Here is a 19,667-nt window from a genome sequence, read left to right on the forward strand (position 1 = left end):
TGACAAAACTTTATTGATATACTTAGGTTACATGCGCTTTTGATGTGTTTCAGTAAAAGGTGTGGCGTTATGAGCAGATTAATTCCCGTTCTAGCCAGTTGCTTTTGGCACACTTTTTTATGGTATTTTTATTGGCTGCTTCATAAAAACGGGAAGATTTTATGTATAAAAGCCCTGTTTTTTGGCCAGTTATGCCGTTCGTCTCATCAGGAGAAAGAAGATTGAAGATGGAAAGCCCCTTACAGAAATTGGTGAGGAGGGCCGGGGAGGAAGATGGAGCTGAATGGCTGAGAAGCTGCCTAACTATGAAACCTACCTCAGCAGCAGGCGAAGCCATATCTTCTCTTCCTGAACGGTGTCCCCCCCCCCACCAGTCTGCGGGTGAAGCCTCGCCGACGTCGCAGAGAAGCAGGGGTGCTTTGAGGATTCAGAGACCCAGGGTATCGTACTCACCGCTAGCATTTTCAGCGAGGTCCGTTAGCTGCACACAGGAAGTGCACATGAAGAAGCCGCAGCCCCGTCTCAGTAAGCCTTGCCGTCTAGCGCGAGACATCCAACACGAGTAGCCGGGGACACGTCCTGCTGCCGCGGTCATGAAAGCACTGCGGCGGCTCATCCTTCTTTTGTTGTCAGTTGTGGAAGCATCCCTATCTTGGAGAGCTGCAGCCACAGATGCGGAGGAAGATGAGGATCCCACAACACAAGCATATGCACAGCAACGCTCGCCCCACAGACCGAGCTTGAGCGTGAGCTGCGCTGAGATCAGGACCTTGGACATTCCAGGAGGGGTGAGATGCTCCATATGTCCATGTCTGTTTCACACACTGACCTCAGATCTTTGGTGAAAAAGCTGTTAGCTGAGGCTTTAGGCGGAGAAACTAATCCTGCTTTGCCTATAGCCAATCAACGTCAATTTGATTATAGCATTGCACCTGTAAGTTCTAATAATTGTGTACCACAGAACCTTTTGAAGGAGGCTCTGACTTGCGAGCTATCCTCATTAGGTTTCCATCTGAGATCTTATCTGGAGTAGGAATTATGTCGATCTGTTCTCCTTAATGCCAACCCAGAGGGAACAGCATAGTAAATTTGAAAAGAAGGATGACAAGTATGATTGGAGCTCTTTTTTTAGTCACAAAAATGATTTTTCCGCAATGATTTTTATTTACACCCGGGTAAAAGGAGAAAATGATCCACTAAAGTTGTTGTGCAATTTCTCCTGAGTACACCAATACCCCATAGATGGGGGAAAACCACTGTTTGGGTGCACGGTAGGGCTCAGAAGGAATGGAGCACCTTTTGACTTTTTGAATGCATGCTTTGTCACGTTTGAAAAGCTCCTAATGTGCCTAAACAGTGGAAAACACCCACAAATGACCCCATTTCAGAAACTAGACCCTTCAAGGAACTTATGTAGCTGTGTGGTGAGCATTTTGAATCCCCACGTGCTTCACAAAAGTTTATAACATAGAGCCATGAAAATAAAAGATCACATTTTTTTCACAAAATTGATCTTTTGGCCTTGATTTTTTTATTTTCTCAAGGGTAGCAGCAGAAAATGGACTGCTAAAGTTGTTGTGCCATTTTTCTTAAACGCCAATACCCCATATGTGGGGGAAAACCACTGTTTCGGAGCATGGCAGAGTTCAGAAGGGAAGGAACACCTTTTCACTTTTTCAACGCAAAATTGGCTGGAATTGAGGATGGACACCATGTCGCATTTGAATAGCCCCTGATGTGCCTAAACATTGGAAAACCCCCACAAGTGACCCCATTTTGGAAACTAGACCTCCCAAGGAATTTATTTAGATATGTGGTGAGCACCGTGCACCTCTAAGTGCCTCAAAGAAAATTATAACGTTAAGTCGTGAAAATAAAAAAAACATTTTTTCCACAAAAATGATCTTTTAGCCCCGATTTTTTTTAATTTCACAAAGGTACCAGGAGAAAGTGGACCGAAAAAGATGTTGTTTAAATTCTCCCAAGTACGTCGATACCCCATATGTGGAGGAAAATCACTGTTTGGGCGCACAACAGGGCTCAGAATGGAAGGAGTGATGTTTTGGATTGCAGACTTTGATGGAATGGTCTGCAGGCGTCATGTTGAGTTTGCAGAGCACCTGATGTGCCTAAACAGCGGAAATCCCCCACACATGAACCCATTTTGGATACTACACCCCTGAAGGAATTTATCTAGTGGCATAGTTTTTTAGTAATGATTTAAAATGCTTTTGGTTTTACTGGTGTTTGAATTTATAATGTGGTGTTATGTGTAAGGTATGCAGGGTACATCAAATTATAAAAGTGTGTTCTGTCAACAGGGTATAAACTAATTTTATTAATTTGTGGACGTGTGGTACACTTTTAAGCAATGGTTAATGCAAATGCCAGGTTTCTCAGGGCAGGTTTTACAATGGTAAGCTGTGTCCTTTTGGATTCCCCTCTTGGAGCATACTACGCACAGTTTTTGTGATCGTCCTGTCCTCGCTGCTTGGGAAAACCTGTCCTGGCAAATGTTGACCTGGGACTATATGGGTACTATCAGTTTCAGAATTGCTGGAACCCTCACCTTCCTGAGTGTCAAACATTAGGCCCTTGATGACTACCTCCGGAAACTGAAGGAAGAACCCCGTATTGCCTGCAGATTGGAACAGCACAAAATCATTGTATAGTGCCATCTGTAAAATGTGCATGGCCAATTTTTTCTACCATACTTTGGCTTTTCGCATGGCATTGCATGATTTGAGGACTTGATCTGAAAGATCTACACCCCCATGTACCGATTGTAATCCAAGATACAATCTGGCTTTGGGACTTGTGTTGTGGTCCCATGAACAGTGACAAGGAAGCTGTTGTCACGGTGTATGGTGGTCAAGATAAGGACATCCCTTTTGTCCTTATACTGGACCACCAGCATGATGTCGCTGCATTGGGCTCTGCTTTTGCCTTTTCTCAGTGTTTGCCCAACCTCGCTGATTTTTTTGCATGGTGCTGCATGCAACTGTACCTCTGACAGAGAGGGTCTTAAAGAGCGGGATGCTGTAACAACCCTGCCGGCATCACTGCATGGCCTCCCATCCCCCACCTATCTTACTCAATACTCATGCTGTGAATTCTGTCTGCTGCCGGCTCTATGCTGTTTGCCTCTTGCCTCATGCCTGCATACTTCCTGGCTGTGTTCCATAAGGGGGCAGCGCCGGCACTCTCTAGTTCTTATGGAATCAGTGTGCACCTGCCTATGGTGTTCACAGCCAATTACCAAGAGGCCTCTAGTATTTAGGGCAGATCCACCTGGTGGAAGCTGCCTGAGCAATGCCTTTACTCAGTCAGTGTCTTGCTGCTGAGTTGCCAGGCCCTGTCCTGTCTCTGCCTGCTCTGGGGGCTTCATTCCCAGATCTGTTTCTGTGTACTTTGTGTCTTGTTTTATGCCCACCAGGAGGCTGTATATCCTGGTCTCTGTATCTCTGTCTCTTGTGCATTTCTCATCCCGCCCACCAGGAGGCAGAATATCCTTGTCTGTTTCTTTGTTCCTGTGCACTTATTCATACCTTGCTTTGTCTAAACTCCGTCCTATACCTGTGTCCATCTTGTCCCTGTCTCTGTTCCTTGCTCGGTACGTTGCTTAGTCTGAACTCTGTCCTATTCCTCTGTCTGTTAGTCTCCTTGTCGGTGGCTCCTTTCCCTGCTGTGTTTATTCTTGAGTCCCCTCCCTCTGCCTGCTCTGGTTCCTTGCTCTGTCTGTGCTCTGTACTCTTGCGGTTCTGCCTGTGCTCCGCACTCTTGAGGTTCTGCTTGTGCTCCGCTTCTGTTGCTGCAGAACCTCTTGCTGCAGCTCCTCTCTGCATACCTTGCGGTTCCGCTTTGCTCCGCTCCTGCTGCTGCAGAACCGCTTGCTGCATCTTCACTCCGCTTACCTTGCAGTTCCGCTTTGCTTCGTCCTTGCTGCTGCAGAATGCTTTGCTGCAGCTCCTCTCTGCATACCTGCGGTTCCGCTCTCCTTCTCTGTGGCACCTGCTGCTGCAGAACCTCTTGCTGCAAAAGAACCTCTTGCTGCAAACTGCAGTTTCTCTCTGCATACCTGCGGCTCCACTCTGCTCTCCTTTCCTGTGGCACCTGTTGCTGCAGAACCTCTTGCTGCAAACTGCAGTTTCTCTCTGCAGCCTTGCGGTTCTACCCTGCTCCTCAACCCTGCGGTTCTGCTCCGTTTCTGTTCCGTATCCTGTGGATCCTTGTCCTACCTGTCTGTACTGGTTCCTGAACCAGTTTCTGCATCTTCTGTGTGAAGAGCTCTCTACCTGTTCCCTCACACCATTTATCTGTCTATGTTCTGTCCTTCCCAAACCAGTTCCTGCACCTTCAGTGTGAACAGCCCCTACCTGTTCACATATCCTACTCATCCCAGTCTGTGTCTCTGTCTTGTCACTACCGAGTCAGTTACTGCCTGCCAGTGCCTCCGCCGTGCCTGCCTGTCCTGCCAGAGTGCCAGCCTGTCCTTCCAAAGTGCCAGTCATGCCCGTCAGAGTACCAGTCATGCCTGTCAGCACCTGTCTGCACCTGCTATCAGTGTCCAGTCCCTCAGTGGGATCAGCAGCCACAGCCAGAGACCACCCAGAAGTGGTACCTGGCAGCTACCTGCCGCACAAGCCTGACCTCACCATCAGAGGCTCCAGTGAACACCAAGGTAGCTGATTAGTCATGCCCCTTCCAGGGTAGTCTGGTTTGTGGCACAGTGGGGCCACTCCCCTCGCTCACGCCCTGGCTGGGCGCGAGCTTTATAGATGCTGGTGTAAAAGTTATCAATATAGAGATGATAACCTATTTCCAGCAGTGGGTGCAGCAATTCCCACACAATTTTCCCCTAGGATGAGGGGCATTCAGGGGGGTTAATCTGGGTGTCCTTACCCTCATAGACCCTAAATCTGTTGGTTTACCCTGAGGTACACTCGCACAGTGTCACCGCTGCCGTGACTGCCACCACTGGTGCCATGCCAGCCGCTACCGCTGCCGTCTCTGCCCGCCGGTCACTTACCTGGTCCGCCTCGGTCCGCCCTCCTGCTGTGGGCAATGGCCCATCTGGCTCCTCTCCCGGGTTTCAGCATGCTGTCCCTGCTCAACTCCGCCGTGTCTTCCCTCTGCTTCCGCTCTCACGCTCTTCCCTCGTCTGCGCATGCACTGGGTTCCTTAAAGAGCACCCGCACATTTCTCTGCCTTTTATGCCTTCGTATGCCTCATTCCCATAAAGCTCAGTAGCCAATCCAGGTAAGTCATGGGGTATTCCTGGACACCTCCTCTATGGGGAGGTGCCTGGTTATTCAGTTCCTATCCGCTCTGTATCTCTGGCCTGCGCCTGCTGCCTCGTGTGCTTGTGTTCCTACTGCTTACACTTGCGCTGCCCTGTTTGTTACCTCACGCTTGTGTCCTAGTGCTTCTGCAGCCCACTATATACCCGTACTTCCGTATACTGCCCTGGCTGCATTCCCCTTCCTGTGTAACTCCTCTCTCCACAGCTACCTCCCGCTGCAGCCGTCTTGTAGTCCAGTCCTGACGTCAACTCCCGGAGTCCCTCCTGTACCCACCTGTTGTCCTGGCATCCGTGTCTCTGGCTCCTGTACCTCTGGATCCCCTCTTGGTCCCCATTCACTGTTTCAGCTGCCCCTCTTGGTATCGGCTACCGTGGTCCAGTGACCTCTGGGCTTGCTCCTGATGGTCCCTGTATAGCCTCCACTAGGTCAGCTTGCCCAGGGGTAGGTCTGTTCCACGGGCTTGAGGGTCCACTCTTGCGCTCACTTCCCCTGCGTTGTTACACACAGTTTGTACAGTTTTATTCCGTACCTGGCCCTCTTACTGGGGAGGTATTGTAGGAATTTAGCCGAGATTCATCTATAGCGATGTCCCTCTGGGGTGTGTATGTGGCGCCCCTGAGGGTTCAGTCGCCACAGAGGTACTGCACCTCCTCCTGAGGTGTGGTACCCCACCATTCAGGTAAGGTGGAGGCACCTGACCACACTCCAACACCTGCATCCCACACAACATAGTAGTGTAGCAAAGCACCCTTTGGTGGCTCCCTGCTTGGAACACCAAGAGTGCTGGGAGGTGGGTGGAGCTTAGTCTGCACCAAAAGATTGGGAAGAGTTTAGGATGAGGGGGAGTCTGACGGGGTCAGTCGGTGAGAGATCCCCGGAGAGGGATGGACGAGGGATGTGCTGCAGCGGACCTCAGTGACCTAGGTCTGCTGGCACAGGAAAGAGACATAGATGGAAAGCCTGACTCTTTATAAGAAAGATAGATTTGTACGGAACGTAAGGAGAAGAGGAGGACTGAGGATTAGGGTTAGAGCAGAACCCTTCCCAAGTTCACAGCGCATGGCCGGGGTCCGGTCCCCGAGGTTGTATGGATAATAATGGTCCTGCAGCAGACATCGGAGGAATAGAAGTTGTCACCACTTTATTACCACACAAGACTTGGGGGCACAACAGCAACGTGAGTGAGCCGGGACTTGGTAGCAAGGAGTCCCCGAAGCAGGCTACAGCTGTCTGCCGTACAAGTAGAGTTCATAGGAACATCTGACAGGAGGAACTCCAGTGTAACTCAGTACTGAGAGTACTTCACTATAGGCGCAAAAGGGAGACGTTCAGAAAAGGCACATATGTTGGCGGAGTGTTGGAACGGAGTACTTCATCTTGCCTGGAAGTTGGCTGAGCTCCTGACCCAGAGGACACAGCAATGATGTGGGCACCTGTATGCACAACAGACTGTGAGTAAAGCTTTGGAACTACATGCCCTGGTGTCCTCCGCTTATTCCTGCGCCAACACCCTCAGCGCTGCTACATCTCTGTGCCTGACACTGCACCATCTACGTCTCTCCCCTATCTCTTCACCTACACTGCCCTGGGACTACTGCCCTACCTGTGGAGGGCCACAACATCATTTCTGCACTACACCATCAGTTCCAGAGGATCTGTTCGCAGCATCAGCTTAACACTTTTCTTGCCGAACACCACAGGTGGCCTCACGAGTCATTCAATGAACATTTCCGCTATTTATAATGGGCGCCCAGGGCCACAGACCGGATCATAGCTGCCGTGACAACCACCCCACTCGTGGAGATCCGCGGGCCCGGTACCGAGTACCCCGCCGCCCTGGGTGCGAGGGCGACCCATGTACGCCTCAGCAAATTTTCTGCTGAAGTGTTCAACCACTGACTGAATTTTATATAGACTATGAAAGTTTGGATCGTCTCGGGGAGGACACTGCGCATTATCACTAAAATTTTTGGATTGCTTCAAATCGTGTCCTTGTCATGGCCATGCAGCATACTGGTGTACTGTAGAGTATATTAGTACTCCAGTATTGCCGAAGCTCTGGTTTTTGGATTATGCCCATATGCAGCAAAAGTCCCCAAAATGTCATTATCTCTACTGCATTTACAGGGGTCCAGGTGAAAAATTGATGGGCATACAAGTTTGACATTTATTAGTTCCTCACTGAAAAAAGAATTTGAAGAAGTCCATTTCAGTGGGACAGGGTTGTCAAACTGGATTCCTGAGCTGCTGATGAAATACGGAATGACGAGTTAATAATTTTCGGTATAATGTCCCCAAATAATGCTCTAGATATTGCTCCACACAGTATAATCAGCTCCATACATTAAAAATTTTTTTTAATAAAGAAATAAAATACCTCTCCTGTTCCCCGCAGCTCCAGTCTCTTCTGATTCTCTGCACTACTTGGCAGAGGGCGCTCTGTAGTGACGCCATTGCGCCCTCAGTCTTGGCCACTGTGCTTTTAGTTTACTCATCATAAACTGACCTGCGGTGCGTGTTTCCAACCCACAACATGTCAATTCCTCTTGTGTTTATGATGAATTTTATGTGCAGATTTTCCCCATAGACTTAAAGGTAACACAAAAACCCTTAGAAATACATTAAATAAAAACACAAAACTGTGAAAGGATAATCGCCGTGGTGTTTATTTAGGGTAACCAAATAGTCTTTATAACATTTTAATAAATTAATAACTAAAATAGCAATAAAAGAACCATCAAATCATCCAATACACCCAGATAGCTGGGCAATTTTCCCAGACTCCATGACTCAGAGGCATGCCCCGCCCCCCATAAAGCACCAGAGCCATTTCTCAATTATGAACTGAAGATCCACGTTAAAAATGTCACGTCCAATATCAGAAAGATGGACCAAATTGGTCCTGTAAATGCCAGAGGTGAAATCTTCTAAGTCCAAATGCCTGAAAGAGAAACCGCTAAGTAAAACCATAAATCTCTCAATTCCTTCTCAATTCTCAATTGATCCTCCTTCGGATTTTATGTAGAAAAAAAGAAGTTGGGCCTAGACCAAATTAATCTGGGAACAATCTCAGAAAAAAACAAAGCAAGAACGGTTAAACTCTACTTTCAGGCTGGAATGATCCTTCCTCATTAATTCCATACTGGCTAGTTTTCTCAGTTCTGTAATCAAATTCTTCTACTTCATTCCCCTGATACTGTGCGAAAAAACTTGAGGAAGATTTAAAGGACAGGTTCTCGGTATAAGACCTCTGGCTTGCCCTCCTCTGAGCACAGATTATATATGAATGTCCAACAATCCATACTATCAGGGGACCTAAAAAGTGAATATTAGAATTAATAATCATAGTGATCATGGTGAACATACAGTTTAAATCTTTCAGATTCCCATCTACCTATCCTCATAATTTTTTTCATCATGTAGACCTAACCTGGAAGCTTCGATCGCCGCTCCAGTCCTGAAAGAATGGGACGTAATTTTTAGATCTTCTTTGCCTAATCTAGCTAAGCATATCTTGAGAACGGAATTAAATTGATAAATGGTAGCATGTTCCCCATTGGAATGAAAAAAGAAAAGCCCAGAGATTTGGGCAACCTATCCAACCAACCATCTTTTTGCATTTGCTATCGGGCAAATATTAGAATCAGAAATGGGATCTAACCTTATACTTGCGCCCTTAACCGTCTGAAAAGTTTTGGATTTCCTTATAAATAAGAGCATATGAGAATCTTTCAACTAACATCAGAAATCAGCAAACCAAAAGGTTCAGACTTTTTTAATAAAACTAGTTCACCCACCCTAAGTGCTGAAAAGAAGGCTAAGCAAAAAGCTGAACTAAACAGGCTTTGTCTGATCAGAATTAATGCATACTGAATTTAAGGACAAGCATATGTCCTTCAACAAAGCGAAAGATATTGGGCGTCTACTCTCTGCTTTACAATTGCCTCTCTTGAATCCTTTCAAAAATTGTTTCACAGGGAATAATCTAATTAAAAGGGGTCTTACTGGCTACCCTTAAAAAGAAAGAAACTCCAGCCAGAGATTTCGATAAAGCCGAGTATGATAGCTCTTTATTAATTAAAAACTCAGCGAATCTTAAAGCTGGTACAGGACTAGATTCCGCATAGTCAAAATTGTTCTTAAGGCAGAAATTAACCCATTGATGCCAAGTGGCTGAATAATCAGCCCATGATCTATCAGCTAAAAAATTCTCGATGAAATAAGGAATTAACCCCAAATTATGTCCCAAACATCAGGAGGGTATGGCGTTGCTTCCTTGTCGGCATCTGGAGGCAGCTGGCGGAATACTGACCACTGGCAGAGACAAAAGGGAGTTTGAGGGGGGGGGCATTATACTGTATAAGCTGAGGGGGGCGTTTTCAGCATAGAAAAATTTGCTGAAAAACTATAGTATAGTATAGACGGCAGTTTTTTATTTATATTACACTGCAGGGGTTAACTACTGGGACAGTTTTATAGGGCGTATCATTCCAGGAGTGACAATACCGAACATGTACTTTTGTGCTTATTTTTACTTCTACATAAATAAATTTATTTATTAGATTCATATTTTTTCTTTTTTTGTTCTTTATTTTATGACTTTTTTTTATTTTTCCAACTTTTAATAACTTTTTTTCTTTACTTTTTACATGGTCTCAGGATGAGACATAAACCACTGTCTGATCGCTGATCTAATACTCTGCAATACTTGTCATAGTACAGCCCCACTCACCAGCGCACCTGTCAGTTTCCAGAGCAGGGAAGTAAGGGAGAATCTAAGGGCTCGCTCACACTTGCAATGATTGGACGAGTGCAATCTGATAAAAAATCGGATAGCACTTGCCCCAGTGTTAGCCTATGGGGCAGTGCAGATCAGAGTTTATTTTCTCATGCAGATTCGACATGCGAAAACAATCGCAGTGTGGTCTGATTGCATCCGAGAATAGGATCGCACAAACCCATACAAGTCTAAGGGTGCGTGTGAATCATTACACTGCACTCGGATATCACTGTGCAGTGCGATTCCTGCGGACGTCAGCAATGAAGGGAATGGATAAATTAATTTCTCCATCTTCTCCCCACCTGTGCTCTGATTCTCACGTACGAGAAGATTGAGGCACAGAGCCCTGACACTCCGCTCCCACTTGCAGCAGAGCTGGAGCCGAGTGTCATTATCATATTGCATATGGGTCACCCTCCCAGGGCTGTGGGGTACTCGGTATCGGGCCAGTATCAGCGGGATGTGTCACAGCAGCGGTGACCCGGACCGTGGCCCTGGGCGCCCAGTTAATGGGGGAATGTGTGAATGTAATTAGATGAATAGTTCGTGACACCACCTGTGGTGTTCGGCAAGTGAGATGTTAGCCGACGCTGCATGCAGATCCTCTGGGGCTGATGGTGTGCTGCAGCCAAGATGGTGAAGCTCCCCACAGGTGGAGCTGTAGCCCCAGGGCAGTGTAGATGCAGGGAAGAGGAGAGGCACAAACAATGTGAAAGCTGGTATCCAGATGTAGCAGTGCTGGGTGCATTGGCTCGGGAATGAATGGAGGACACCAGGGCTTGCAGTTCCAAAGCTTTACTCAATGTCTGTAGTGCACACAGGTTCCGGCCTCCGTGCTGTGTCCTCTGGGTCAGGGACTCAGTCAACCTCCAGGCAAGATGGAATGCTCCCTTCCAGCACTCTGCCAACATATGTGCCTTTCTGAACGTCTCCTCTATAGCGCCTTTAAGTGTGAAGATCTCCTAGTACTGAGTTACACTGGAGTTCCTCCTGACAGATGTTCCCAAGAACTGTACTTGTACAGCAGACAGCTGTAGCCTGCTTCGGGGACTCCATACTCCTGAGTCCCGGCTCACTATCCAAGTTGCTGTTGTGCCCCAAGTATTAGATGGGAGTAGTGCATTTACAGCCTTCTATTCCACTGGTGTCAGCTGCAGAACCATAAGTGTCCATACAACCTTGGGGACCGGGCCCCGGCCTTGCGCTTAGAACCTATAGGCAGGGTTCTTTCTCTAACCCACGTCCTCTCTGTTCTCTTCTACTCCTTCTTTCCGTACTTGTCTTTCTTTCTTATGGAAGCTTAGGTTACAGTTCAATGTCTTTCTCCTTCTTTCCTTTCCCACACCAGCTGGCTCAGATCACTGAGGCAGCTGCAGCACTCCTTCCTCCATCCCTCTTCCAGGGATCCTCCTTCCTCAGACTCCCCGTCTGACTGACCTCCTACAGACTGACCTGTAATTCTAAACCGTCTCGCTCTTTTATGTATTCTAAACTCCACCCGCCTCCCAGCACGTTTAGTGTTACAAGCAGGGAACCACCAAAGGTGCTCTGCTAAAGAAGTAAGGGCAGAGCTGCAATGTGGTTCTGCTGAACTACTGTGTTGTGTGGGTTGCGAGTGTTGGAGCGTGGTCAGGAGTTCCCACCTTACCTGGATGGTGGGGCACTACACCTTAGGAGAAGGTGCAGTACCTCTGTGGCGACTGAGCCTCAGGGGCGCCACACAATGTTGTCCCCTCAGATGCTATATGCTAGTGTTACTCCGGCATAAAATTGAAAATCGCATATGTGTGAAGTGGCCATGTGATGACTGCTGAATGCAGCAAGCAAAGCTGAATCCTTACAGTGAATATATTACATGCTGTTAGGACTGATAGATGACTGCAGGCTTCTGAATTTTCACAACACAATACACTGCACATTTTTAGGATTCTCCCTTGCAGATGGCGCCACTACCGGCATACAGGAGGCCAGGGGCAGTGCTCTCCTAAATAAAATTAAACAATCCCTTTAATGGAGGCTTAGAGTCATTGATACCAATACACCATTTGCCATAAATGCTCATTCTTACATTCTTAGCACATGCTATCCTTACCTTTTTTTGTTAGAATTTTATAAAATCATTTTTTTGTTTTTTTACTTGCTATCATTACAGAAGTGCAGTTATTAAAATGTATTTTTTTCTTCATTTCTCTTACAGTTGGGGAAGCAGTATGGAAATGTTTTCAGCATGCAGATTTTCTCTGAGAATGCTGTAGTATTAAATGGATATGATGCGATAAAAGAAGGACTAGTAACTAAATCAGAGGACACCGCTGACAGACCCTACATACCAATATTTGAGCATCTCGGATTTAATAAGGGTAGGTGTCAATAATTACATATGAGGCACCCCCAGGAGTATGGTCGCCACAGTGGCATTACCTTCCTCCTAGGGAGTGTGATGTCATGCTTGGAAGCAATGAAGGGTCTCTCTATCAGTTAAACATGACACACAGCACAGTTCCCACTCCAAGCCAGCAGAGGGAGCTCTGAACCAAAACTGGGGAGGAGCTGCTCTCTGGGGGCCAGGAAGGGGAAATTAGTTAGTTTGTGTGAGGGGGGAAACGTGTGTGGACATGAGGAGAAGAGCTGGAAGACTGAGCAGAGTTCGGGCTCACTTCTAGCTGTAGTGCATGGTCTGGAGTCCGGTCTCCAAGGTTGTACGGATACTGATGTTCCTGCAGCAGAAACCGGAGTAATAGGAAGCTGTAAATGCTCTGTTCCCATATAAGACTCGGAGGCACAACAGAAACGGGTGAGCCAGAAGAAGAAGAAGGCTACAGCTGTCTGCCATACGAGGGAGTTCTAAATGAGAACAAGCAAGTGGAACTTCAGTGTAACACAGTACTGCAAGTACCTCAGATAAGCACTAGAAAGGAGACTACACAACCAATCTGCATAGAGAGATTCCTAAGTTGCTTCCAAGCTGGCCAGCCTCTGTTCCATCTGTAATCTGGACCCTGGACTGCACTTACAAAGCACAGTAAAGGTAACAGAAACTGCACCCTGTTGTGTCATTGCATTCTTCCTGCAAACCCTCCAGCACTGCTACATCTCTGTGCCAAACACTACACCCTCTTCCTCAACACCTATTACCACTGCCCTGGGACCACAGCTCTACCTGTGGGGAGCTATTACATCTTGCTGCCTTATACCATCTGTCCCAGAGGATCTGCCTGCAGCGTTGGCTTAACCCCTTCATTGCCGAGCACCACAGGTGGCATCACGTATCATCCACTTATAAACTTTAACAAGCCACTCTTAACCCCTTTTACATGGATGCCCAGGGCCACGGACCGGGTCCCAGCTACTGTGACACTTCCCTCTGAGATACCAGCCCGGTACCGAGTACCCCACGGCCCTGGCGGGCGACTCACATACAGGAGTATATAATAAGGTAATATTCACATGAGGCAAATCTCATCTCAGGAGAACATACTGAGCCAGACTGCAGCTGTGACCTTTGTTGGCATTTGCTTTTTTCCCTTTATTACTTTGCCATGTTTTGATTGGCCAGTGATATAGAGGAGAAAAAGCCAATGTAGAGCAGTACCAGTTGGATGAGGTACTCAGTTCAAACTGATAAAAATCCAGTTAAAAACAGGCTATTTATTCTGTAGATACGAAGTGCTGACCTATATATCACAGAATTTTTGGTGTAGAGGATACAATCTATAGTCCGATTCAAGGAAAATACATGACAAAACCTGCAGGTAGTTTAAAAAAAAATGAAAAAACTGCAAATTCTGTCCGTGCCTCCACTTACACTGCAAGGGCCAAGTGTGCACACATAGTGTTAGTGTGCCTGTGTGCACACACTCATCTTTCTCTGTCAGCATTACCTAACCTAGCGGCCACTGCAGACAGCAAAGGAGGATGAGAAAGCACCTAGACAAACTGAAACTGTATGCTCTCAGTTCATGCATTGTCGGTGTGTGCAGAACTGAGAACTTTTTCATCCAGAAAAGTGGGATGATCTTTTTTCTCACTTGTCATCTGTTCAATCAGTTTTTTTTCTCCTCACAGCCAACCAATTTCAAAGTGGGAAAAAGCCCCACAGATCTGCACTGCCCCATTGAATAACATCAATCAGATAGTGTGGTGAGCTACTGTCCAGTGTGGCTGTTAAATTTACCTTCCAGCATTTTTTTCTTTTTTGGACATTACTGAGGTCCACAAATAAAGCCAGCAGGGCACATGTTGTGCACTGTTTCTATTGTGCTCCATGCGTGAGGGAGAGCCAGGGCTGTAGTCGTGGCCGAGGACACCGGGGCATCTAGGCCCTGGCCTCCCATCACATGAAAATAATGTCCATTAGTCAGCATACCTGTAACTTCAGGTCCAACATCATCAGGATCTCTTCTGCGGCACTGAATGCTGTTTGCAAACGGTATCACATGAATTGAAACATAGTCCATTTCAACTTGAAACTGAACCACTTTACTGTTTTCATTTCTCAACACATCCAAGTATTTCACAGCATTAATCACATGTTCAATCTTACACATCTCTTCCTCTTTCCCTGTACTTCTCTTGCTTTCACACAGCACGTTCCCAGGTCGGACTGCATTATACGGTTCCTCAGTGTCCTCCCTGTTTACCTCTGCGACGGTTAGACAGTCCTCTGTTTGTTTCGCCCCAGACATCAGATCATCTGTTCCCGAAGTCAGTTGCCACATGGTGAGTGACCTGCCCTTCTGTGCTCTCATAGCTTCTGTTTTACTTCCTGTGGCCTCCAGTACATTACGGGGACCTACCACCTTTAACAGTAATGCAGCGTCCTCTCTGCTTACACTGACTGTGGTTGGGGACTCCCTCAGCCGTTTTGCCCCGGATCTGAGGGCATCAGCCCATGCAATAAGCTGCCACATCATGGAGTCTCCTGTGTCCCTGTACTCTCCTGGCCTTTCCTTTAGCTTCTGCACCACACTGCTGTAGCCCACTGTAGTTCTGTCTTGCTGCTTTCCAGGCCTGTTGTTACAGATGGCTGGGCTCCTCACTTATTATAGCGTTGCGTGGTCACTGCTACGGTTCTGGACACTTAAGTCCATGCTATAATCCTGGGCACTGAAGCCCGTGAAGGCAGTTTGGGCACCGTGGCCCGTCTGAACACTATGAGGAAAATCTCCCTCTCTTAGCAGCAGCTGACCCCTCCTACATTAACTATTTACTCTGTGAAGCTCCTATGCTAACTTCCTACCATACTATGTACAATGCTAAACCTAGAATCATGCACCCCATCCTGTGGCCATAAACGGGTACTACACTATCCCTACTTACTAAACACTTACAATATTAAATATGTGCATAGAAGAAACAGTAAATACATATAACATGGGACATTTTACAGTAGCACAAATCAGCAATAAAATATTATGTCAAACAGAGCATATGGTACTGGGATGAGTAAAAAAGCAAGGACATAATATATCCCCTTACACATGCACAAGTGTAGCATTCTAATTTACGTGTAGCTAGTGAAAAAATATTAAACAGCCTGCTGTATCCCACCTTGTTATTTAGTGCTGTGGTGATATGAACATGTCTGCAGACCTAAGGCACATTAAAAAAATTATAATTTTTCAGTTGCAAAAAGTTAGACAACCCGCCGTATCACATCTTGTCAATTTGTTTGGGTTGAAATTAAGCAGTAGAGGCCTGATCCAGAGGCCACAAAAAATTATTCTGTTATTACCATCATAGAGTAAGGGACCTGACTTTAAAATTAGTTTGCAGAATCTGGTGTATTATAGAGACCATCTGCATCTGCACTACACCAAATCCATCTGCTAGATTTGCTGCAGTGGAAGACCTGTCTGTCCCTATTATACTATTTCTACGCTTGTGAAATTTATGCCACTTCTGTGGCGTAAGGCCCTCTTTTGTTTAAATGTGAAAACTACTAGTTGGGTGTCCATATGTTGGATTGGGTGTAGTGAAAGACCTGTCGGTCCCTATTATACTATTTCTACTGTGGTGAAATTGATGACACTTTTATGGCGTCTGGCAGTCATTTTTGGAAATGTGAACACTCCTGTTCAGGGCTGCCACTAGGAATTTCGGGGCCCCATACTGGCAACATTTCGGGGCCCCCTTTAGACTCCAGCCAGGCTCCACCCCAGCCCCGCCTCCACCCCTCAAACTGTCCACAGTCCCACCGCCCTCTCTTGGAAAAACTCCACTTCTCACCAATCACATATTAACAGTTCCCATCACCAGATCACACATATAGCCGGCAGCTTTTGTTTGGCCAAAAGATTTTTTAAGCCGCCATCACAACACTGTAGACACTTTTGGCCGAGCTCTACTCTACTGTAACCTATTAAATATTTGTTAAAATATGCAATACAATTTAGGTATATTTTTATTTATTTTTCAATTTTTAAAATGACCAATAATATCACATACAAGGGACAAATACCACCGCACCATGTCCAGACCACATATTACTACCACAAAGTGACCAAATAATAGCACATACAAGGAACAAATACCGCCACACCATGACCAGACCACATATTACTACCGCAGTGACCGAATAAGATTTTTTAAGCCGCCATCACAACACTGTAGACACTTTTGGCTGAGCTCTACTCTACTGTAACCTATTAAATATTTGTTAAAATATGCAATACAATTTAGGTATATTTTTATTTATTTTTCAATTTTTAAAATGACCAATAATATCACATACAAGGGACAAATACCACCGCACCATGTCCAGACCACATATTACTACCACAAAGTGACCAAATAATAGCACATACAAGGAACAAATACCGCCACACCATGACCAGACCACATATTACTACCGCAGTGACCGAATAATATCACATACAAGGAATAAATACCACCGCACCATGACCAGATCACATATTACCACCACAAAGTGACCAAAAAATAGCACATACAAGGGACAAATACCGCATCACCATATCCAGACCACATATTCCCACCACATAGTGACTGAATACTACAATACTGATCAGTAATAAAAAAACACAATACTACCACCATAAGTGCCATTATACACAGGGGATCTGTAATTAGCATGCAATGTCTGTGTACAGGTAATACAGTGATCAATGACATTATACACAGGAGCTCTGTATATAATGTATAAGTAATACAGTGATCACTGGTGACATTATACACAGGACCTCTGTATATAGTATACAGTGTATAGTGTCAGTGTATAGGTAACACACTAACTCACCAGTGATGTCTCTAGGTGAAGTCCTTCATCCTTGCTTTTCATCTTTCATCCAGCACAGATCACCATCACGTATTCCGGCCAGGGCTCGTCTCTGCAGGAAATAGCACAGTTATCTAGAGCTCCACTTGCAGAACACATTACTTATTTTTTCCCAACTTCTACATTACACCACATGAAGAAGAAAAGGCGACATAGTATCACTCTACAACACAGTAACAGGACCTCCCACCATTTAAAACAGTATACTAAAAAAATAAAATAAATACATCACTGGAGTAATAATAGCCCTTAATTAGCCCTTATGGTAATATTATCCCCCATCCTGGCCCCTGTGTGTCTCATTCCTGGCTTCAGCTATATGTTCTCCCATCCCGCCCTCATGAGTATCCATTGTGCCCCCTAGGATCTCCCCATCTGTCTCCATCATATCCATCCTGCCCCATAATCCTGCACCATGTGTCTCCCATCCTGCCCCCTCCTGTGTCTCACATTCTGCCCCTTCCTGTGTCTCACTGTCACATTCTGCCCCCTCCTGTGTCTCACTGTCACATTCTGTCCCCATGTCTCGCATTCTGCCCCCGTCATGTCCAGCATTCTGCCCCCATCATGTCTGTATTCTGCCCCCATCATGTCCAGCATTCTGCCCCATCATGTCCAGCATTCTGCCCCCATAATGTCCAGCATTCTGCCCCATCATGTCCAGCATTCTGCCCCCATCATGTCCAGCATTCTGCCCCCATCATGTCCAGCATTCTGTCCCCATCATGTCCAGCATTCTGTCCCCATCATGTCCAGCATTCTGCCCCATCATGTCCAGCATTCTGCCCCATCATGTCCAGCATTCTGCCCCCATCATGTCTGCATTCTGCCCCCATCATGTCTGCATTCTGCCCCCATCATGTCTGCAATCTGCCCCATCATGTCCAGCATTCTGCTTCCATCATGTCCAGCATTCTGTCCCCATCATGTCCAGCATTCTGCCCCATCATGTCCAGCATTCTGCCCCATCAGGTCCAGCATTCTGCCCCCATCATGTCTGCATTCTGCCCCCATCATGTCCAGCATTCTGCCCCCATCATGTCCAGCATTCTGGCCCCATCATGTCCAGCATTCTGGCCCCATCATGTCCAGCATTCTGCCCCCATCATGTCCAGCATTCTGCCCCCATCATGTCCAGCATTCTGCCCCCATCATGCCTGCATTCTTCCCCCATCATTTCTGCATTCTGCCCCCATCATATCCAGCATTCTGCCCACATCATGTCTGCATTCTGCCCCAATCATGTCCAGCATTCTTCCCCCATCATGTCCAGCATTCTGCCCCCATCATGTCCAGCATTCTGCCCCTATCATGTCTGCATTCTGCTCCCATCATGTCCAGCATTCTGCCCCATCATGTCTGCATTCTGCCCCCATCATATCTGCATTCTGCCCCCCATCATGTCTGCATTCTGCCCCATCATGTCTGCATTCTGCCCCCATGATGTCTGCAATCTGCCCCCATCATGTCCAGCATTCTGCCCCCATCATGTCCAGCATTCTGCCCCATCATGTCCAGCATTCTGCCCCCATCATGTCTGCATTCTGCCCCCATATCTGCCGTCTGCCTTCTGCCCCAATCATGTCCAGCATTCTGCCCCGGGCCCCCCCCGGATCGCCGCTTTCAATTTAAAAAAAAAAGTGCTGCTGAAGCGCACACTCGCTGGCGACTGACAGTGACGTCAGACGCCGGCGACGTGTGCGCTGCAGCTGATGTCAGCTGCCAGCCTCCGATTGGCTGGCGGCTGTTAACTATTAATGTGCGGGCCAACGGGACCGCATGTCAATAACGTTCAGCTGCCCCAGCGCCGCGCTAAGGGCCCGGTCTCCTCTGCTCACCGGGCCCCATACCCCAGTCAGGGCAGTAATGCCCTGATGGCGGCTCTGCTCCTGTTTTGGTCTCCTTCATGTGTGTTGCCTGTAGCAGTAGGCCTCCGAGACCGTCAGGTCTCCACTTCTTTGAACTCAAATACCCGTGTTACTATCCTTAAATTTTTCTGACAATGGTAGTCTACAAAACTGATATTTGTGCCATCTCAGTGTATCTCAGCATGAAATCAGGTAGAGTTGTTGCATGTGGTATCAGGGCTCCCAGCAAAGGAGGCCTACACCGATCCTTCACCCACCTCATCTTACTGTGAAGTTCAAATGAACGCTGTAAATGCTGTCCCAGAACCTGATACCTCATGCCAGGCTGATTGTTGCAGTTCAATGCTGCAGTTTGTACTGTGGGTGAACTGAGGCCACTTTCTTGGTGTCTGTCCCTCATTTGATGTGTTTTGGCAGCATTT

General features: G+C 46.8%; 1 protein-coding gene across 1 annotated transcript in view; it reads left to right on the forward strand.

Moving 5' to 3' along the window:
* Positions 1-19,667, forward strand: part of LOC141053167 (cytochrome P450 2D17-like) — a 101,337-nt gene that overhangs the window by 2,445 nt on the left and 79,225 nt on the right. Inside the window, exon 2 of the mRNA XM_073550530.1 lies at positions 12,281-12,443. Coding sequence (XP_073406631.1) covers positions 12,281-12,443 — 163 coding nt within the window. The remainder of the gene's footprint in view (positions 1-12,280; positions 12,444-19,667) is intronic.

The sequence above is a fragment of the Dendrobates tinctorius genome, unplaced genomic scaffold (assembly GCF_039654945.1).
Source record: "Dendrobates tinctorius isolate UK_male_01 unplaced genomic scaffold, ASM3965494v1 ptg000165l, whole genome shotgun sequence".
NCBI lineage: Eukaryota > Metazoa > Chordata > Amphibia > Anura > Dendrobatidae > Dendrobates > Dendrobates tinctorius.